This window comes from Triticum dicoccoides, chromosome 5B (genome assembly GCF_002162155.2).
Source record: "Triticum dicoccoides isolate Atlit2015 ecotype Zavitan chromosome 5B, WEW_v2.0, whole genome shotgun sequence".
Classification (NCBI taxonomy): domain Eukaryota; kingdom Viridiplantae; phylum Streptophyta; class Magnoliopsida; order Poales; family Poaceae; genus Triticum; species Triticum dicoccoides.
The window spans coordinates 672,056,784-672,063,208 of NC_041389.1; the positions used below are offsets into that span (position 1 = coordinate 672,056,784).

The following is a 6,425-nucleotide window of genomic DNA, read 5'->3' on the forward strand; positions in this document are numbered from 1 at the left end:
GCAGGGGAGCCCAGCAAACGGGGAGGAGGCTGAGAAGGCGCGGTGGGGATTCCGGATCTGACCCTGGCTGAGGCAGAGGAGGTTGGAGGAGGGAGATCCAGCCGGCGGCGACGCCGCTCACCCGTCGCGGCCGCGGTCGCGGGAGCGCATTCCCTTTTCCTGGTATTTTGATATAACTAGAAGTTTTGAAATAAAGGAGAATCTAGGATAACATCAATTTCCCCCCTCTAATGCATGTACGCATGTGCATGTGAAGAGAAGGTTGGAGGAATCATTTTTATGCCTCGGTAATTTATGTGTAAACAATATGATAACTTATGCACAACTCGCATGATAAATTGCGTAGTACACACGTGGTAACTTTTTACCAAAAAAATGTCATGGGAACATAGCAACATGGTATCTAGTTTCGAAGGTTTCGTCGTGACGAATCTTTATGTGAAATTTTTTTATCAGAGCGACGGTTTAAGCTACAAAACATTTTAAAATGTAATTTTAAACGAAATCTTTGCTGACATCAGCTATTTTGTCCCTGTAAGCATACTTAAGATTAATTAAGGACAATTAGTAGATCCAAATTTTCACAAGCTCGCAGAGTGAATCGCATGGCTGTGCAAAATAGCTGACTAGTCGAAAGTTAATAGCAGGGCTGGGCAAAATCGTTCGGATCTATTGCTCTGGACTGACTAGTCGGAAGTTAAATTAAACAATCCAAATGATTGATGAGATATCGTCTAATTGCTTAAAATTTATGTGATAAAAGATGAAAAAAAGGTTTTTTTTATATAATTTTTTTAGCAACGGTTTGATTAGGTCCGTCACTTTTTTGACACACTTTTGAGAAATTAATAATGTTTAGGAGCATTTGAGTGGTTGTAGATTGGGGTTCGGCTAGAGATGCCTTACGAGGAGAGAGACTGTAGACCAGCTGGGAGATAGCGAGGAGATCAACCTCCAAGCAGAGGGATGGAGGTCGCGGTGGTCGTCGGGCCGATAGTGAAGCTCTTGCCGAAGCTCCTATCGGTGATAGATGGGAAGAGGAAGCAGCTGGACAACCTGGAGGTCGACGCTGGATTCATCCGGCGCGACCTGCAGTCGATCCAAGAAATCATTGGCCGCTCGAATGGCGGCAGATCCATCACGGACCTCTGGGTCCGAGATCTCAGGCGCTTGGCGGACGACATGGAAGACTGCATCGACCGCTTCCAGGTCGGGAAGATGAGCAGAATCAGTTTCGTCGGGAAGATCTGCAAGCTGAAGAAGCGGTCAAAGGAGACTCTCGAGCAGCTACAGAACTGCATCAGCATCGCCGGCGCCGCCGCACCTGCACCTGATCCCCCCGCTGCAGCTGGGGGCACTGATCAGGATCCGGAAGAGCAACTTCTTGGCCTGCTTGCGCGGAGCCAATCGGAGGGGAATCTCAAAGTCATCTCCGTCGCCGGCTTCAGTGGAGTAGGTATGACTCACCTTGCCCACAAGGTTTACAGTGACAGGGATGTGCGCAGCCAGTTCCCTCTGCACGCCTGGGTTCGTGCAGCACCGGGCATGAGTGTGCTCAAGCTTCTTCAGAAAATACATGACCAACTGCTGTTAATCAGTATTGCCAAGAATCATGGTGCGACTGCCTCCAGCTCCAAAATCATACCACAAGTCAACGGAGATGCTGAACATGCCGCAAGTGACCACCTGCTCGCTGGACTACTCAAGACCGGAAGGTGATTATACAGCCTCTGCCTTAACTAGTATCGGTCCATCGCTGCAGGGAAATTTACAGTGGAAGATAACATGTAGTCATGATAAGGTGGTGCTTTCTATTGCATTTATCCATTATATTTGCAAAAAATAATAATAAAAAGATACAAGGTCAGTTAGTGGCAGATTGCGTAGAACAATCTTGAATTATGTGATGTGGTGGACACAAATGCCCTTATATAAATTATTCAGTATATCTTTGTTCTCTAATCATTCATTGTTGCGTCTTCTCTACAAATCAAAATGTTGGTGGGACTATTCATTTTATAAAAATGCCACATCAGCTTATAATGAAATATATAAGAATGACGCTTGGACATGAAAGAAATCTTACTCAACTTGTGTCTGTTCATAGCTTGTTTGGATCTATAAGTCGCACCCTCTATCTGTGCCCAATCATTCATGCTAACCTTGTAATCTGCAGTTCATCTTTCTTTTTGTTATTGTTCCCTTATCAAAATCTACTGCAATCATATTTGTTGTACTATGCTATGGACTTGATCATCATTTTGTTATTTCATAACATCAATGTTATCACAAAAATTAGTATTATTCACATATAAGAAAGTAGACTTCTTCATGAAAAATATATTACCGCCTATTAATTAGTGCCATAGCCAAATGCTGCTTTTAACAGTGTTATTGCTGTAAACTTGTTGAAAACATGATTCAGTTGGAATATCCTCTTTTTTTTGTGACAATGGACTGTAGGGCAACAGCTAGCCCCTGAATATCCTCTTGTAAGAAAATGAAATGCTAAAAATAGATAGAGCTACTGCAGAGGGCAAATTTGTTTTGAAGAGCTTGTAGATAACCTGTAGGCCTCAACTGGTTCATCATAGGAACAAAGCGGAAATGCGGAGTGAGGAAAATTTAAGCTCTAAAACATACCTACATCAATTCTGATAAAAATAGATTGATGGAATGTGGACTGTAGGTTAAACTTGTTGAAGGATGTCCCGATGAATGCAGTCCTGAGTATACTGACTCAACGAAGTTTTTGAGTAGCTACTCCCTCCGTTCCAAAATAGATGACCCAACTTTGTACAAAGCTAGTACAAAGTTGAGTCGTCTATTTTGGAACAGAGGGAGTAACAGAGAAGTTAATTGGTGCTAGCATTTCAAAATTTCAGTAACCTGTGATTGGAATCGACTAGTAAGATTGCAAGCAAACATCCATAGCTGCAAGCCTGCAACCAAAAATCAAAATCATGATTTTCATTTTCTCAACTGATTCATTCATTATATATCTTGTAGGTATTTGATTGTGATTGATGGCGTTAATACACATGAGTTGTATGACGTACTATCTGCGTTCTCTTGGGCTGATGGAATGGACGGCAGAATTATCATGACGACGACCATTCAACTACCAGCAGCGACATGCTGCAAATGTGGCAATGGTTCATCACTTGCTATGGATAGCACAAGCCAGGTTTTCATTGGGGAGCTGACAGAAAGTGGATTTGTGGAGGCCTGCCTCCATCTTCGTGATGACACAGTGGCAAGAATGCACCGCAGCAACAACGAGATCCTATCCAGCCCTGTTGTCCAGGACTTATTGCTGTATTTTTGCATGTTCCCTCGTGATCATCCTGTCAGGAGGAATCCCCTGATAAGGCGATGGCTGGCTGAAGGACTTGTGTTTCCTCAACCTGAAACAGAGAATTTTTCCCAGGATGTTGCGATCAAGAATTTGGAGAGCCTCATCAGCCGCAACATCATTCAGCCCATTCAAGTGAGGACCTATGGAAATGTGAAGAAATGCCAAACTTCTGGGATAATGCTCAACTCCATTTCCAGCAAATCCAGGTCACAGAATTTCATCACCATGTTGTGTGGTGGCCAGACAACAGAGAAGAATCTGCCAGGCAAAGAGATTCGCCGGCTTTCCCTCCATCTTAATGGTGCGGCAAATGGGCCACTGAATTTGCCAAAGGAGTTATCTCGTCTCCATACTCTGGCAGTATTCCCTGATGATACAAATGTCACCAGGTATCAAGCTAATTTGAATTATGCCGAGTATAAGCTACTGCGGGTTTTGGACCTCAAAGAATGTGCTGATGTGAAAGCACAACATGTTGGCAAAATATGTGACCTGTTGTTGCTCAAATATCTGAGCCTCGGAGACAGTATTGACAAGGTTCCAAGGAAAATAGCGAAGCTAAAATGGTTGGAGACTCTTGACATGAGGAGAACCCAGGTAGTGATGTTGCCAATTGAAGTCCTCCACCTCCCCGGGTTGAAACACCTCCTTGGAAAGTTTCAGTTACTTGAAGGTGACTGCACACATAAGAAGCTAGAGAAGCTCTTGTCAGAAGATAGTGAATTGCAGAGGCTTTCTGGATTTGTCACTGACAAAAACGAAGGGTTTGCGCAGCTGATGAGTCGCATGGGGAAGTTGAGGAAGGTGAAAATATGGTGCGATTCCACTGCAGATGTGACGAAACTGGTTCATGTTTTAGGGGCCACGGAGAAATTCATTGGCGGAGGCCTGGATATGACAAGAGTTGACCGTTCCTTATCTATCGACCTCCAAGGATGCCCAACAGAATGCTCAGAACAATTCATGGATTCTCTGCAAGCTACAGGCCGTCTTACCTCGCTCAAATTGCGCGGAAAGCTGATGCGACTCCCTCGGTTCAAGGCAAAGCTGAACTACATTGAGGAGTTGTGCCTCTCAAGAACTAATCTGAGCGGGGACACAATCCTAGATGGCCTGTCTGAACTTAGAATGACACTTAAGTATCTCAAACTGGTAGAAGATAAGCTTGGGCACTTGGTCATAAAACCAGAGCATTTCCGAAGCCTGAAGGGGTTATGCCTTGTGGGCGAGCAAAGTATGGAGGACATAACAATCCAAGATGAAGCTATGCCGTACCTTGTGTCACTTCATATGCTTTGTGAAGGTCTAGGTAATCTTCCTGGCGTCGACATCACACACATGGCAAGGCTAAAAGAAGTCGCGCTCCATTCTGGAGTACAAGAGACGATAAAGGATGGTTGGCAAACAGCTGCAATGAACCATCCTAACAGGCCCAACGTTTTGTTTATCCACCATGCTAACTCCTCACCTAGAGACTCTCTGCCGTGCGAAGCAACAGGGGAAATTGCAAATCGGACCAAACCTATTGGGAGAAAATTCACCGCCTCCATCATGGGTGGCATCTTTGGTTGTGCATGGCCAAGATCCTGACGCACTGAATCAGCCGCATGGTTTGTTTCCATTTTCTCCCGCCTACTAGTCTTCAAGTTGTTCCCAGATATAATGAAATTAGCCCCCTTTTTTTTTTACTGTCTGCAGTGCAAAGCTATTGCGCAAACATTCACTGATCGATGATGTGTGTGCTGCACGACCGTCGGGGGGTGTGGCCACGAGGCGGCCAAATGTGCGGGCTTCTCCCCTGTGGGGCGTGGCTGCCGGTAGTGAGTACATTGAGATGACGCAGCTTCCTCGTGATGATCAATGATGTCCGGATAAGCAAGTTACGAGCGAATTCTTCTGTTAACTTTTCAAAGAAGTTTAGAGGGCTACACACAATGTCAAGAACAAAGTAAAGAAATCCAGCCATGCAGGTGATATTATGTACTAGAGGTTTTGCTGAGTCCTACCATAGAGAGTTCATCAAATTGTTTCGACAGACAGAGTTTGTACGATGGAATAGCCCTCAGCCTCTCTGTTCACATCAGGGATGTAAGTGTATCGAATGAAGTATTCACACTTGCGTGTGGGCTTATTGTTGAGCTGGTGCCCTCCAGCAGACTTGGTGCTATCTTTGTTGCTGTTATTTGTACTGCTATGTACTCTGTTTTCGTGGTGTTGGCTTTACGTACGTATATGTACTCCCTCCGTTCGGAATTCTTGTCTTGGAAATGGATGTATCTAGAACTAAAATATGTCTAGATACATCCATTTCTGCGACAAGTAATTCCGAACGGAGGGAGTAGTATAAAGCGGGGCCAACTCCATACCCTTGGTGTGCTGCAAACATGGTTAGCCCACAGCTTCAGAGACACCCAGCTACTGTACTTGTCTGGACCCAATCTTTTGTTGGATTCCGTGTGGATGGAAAATGCATGCTGCAGTTTCCTCACAAAAAGGAAAATGCATGCTGCAGGATTCAATCACAACCTTGTTACAGGATTCAAGTGACCGTTCCATCTGCGATAGGAATTGGGGAAGGGCCAGCCTGATCACTCTGGATGCCTTCGATCGATCTGCTGCCTCCTTGCCATTTTGTTTGTGCTGCCTTCCGAATGACCTATTCTGTTCCCAGCGTAGCGCGGGCTGGGCTTGGGCTTCCTTCTGTGCCTTGACTTGCTCTTGCTGGAGGCTGCTTGGCACTCTGCTTCAGGATGCCCAAAAAAATAAAGCACTCTGCTTCAGTAGTACTTGGTGCTTCACCTCAAAAAAAGAAAAAAAAAAAAGAAAAGGACTTGCGCATCGGACGGAGGTGCTGACACTGTTCCAGCGTTTCTTCGGTCTGTACTTCGCCCGTAGTTTTTTTTTTGAACAACAAAAGATTTTATTCCATTAGCAACATTTTACAGAGAGTAGTGTGAAAGGTCTCACACTAGACATGGCAAGGACATCTCTCGCAATACAAGCTCCTGCATCTGAAGAGAGACAACGAAAAGCTAGAGGCCTATTTTTAATTTTGATCGCTAACTTA

The 6,425-nt window shown here is 44.7% G+C and overlaps 1 protein-coding gene across 1 annotated transcript; it reads left to right on the forward strand.

The window, feature by feature from the left end:
- Positions 1–874: 874 nt before the first annotated feature.
- On the forward strand, positions 875–5,570 carry LOC119312516 (disease resistance protein RGA4-like). Its single transcript, XM_037588255.1, has 3 exons — positions 875–1,715; positions 3,010–4,968; positions 5,057–5,570. Exons 1-2 carry the CDS (start codon positions 967–969, stop codon positions 4,946–4,948), a joined length of 2,688 nt encoding a protein of 895 aa, XP_037444152.1. The 5' UTR covers positions 875–966; the 3' UTR covers positions 4,949–4,968; positions 5,057–5,570.
- The last annotated feature ends 855 nt before the right edge of the window (positions 5,571–6,425 follow it).

What these genes read in the sequence shown, in the direction of transcription:
- LOC119312516 (XM_037588255.1), top strand. Translation starts at nt 967, where the DNA reads ATGGAGGTCGCGGTGGTCGTCGGGCCGATAGTGAAGCTCTTGCCGAAG. An exon ending in GGACTACTCAAGACCGGAAG is followed by an intron (nt 1,716 to 3,009) that starts GTGATTATACAG and finishes TATATCTTGTAG; the next exon opens with GTATTTGATTGTGATTGATG.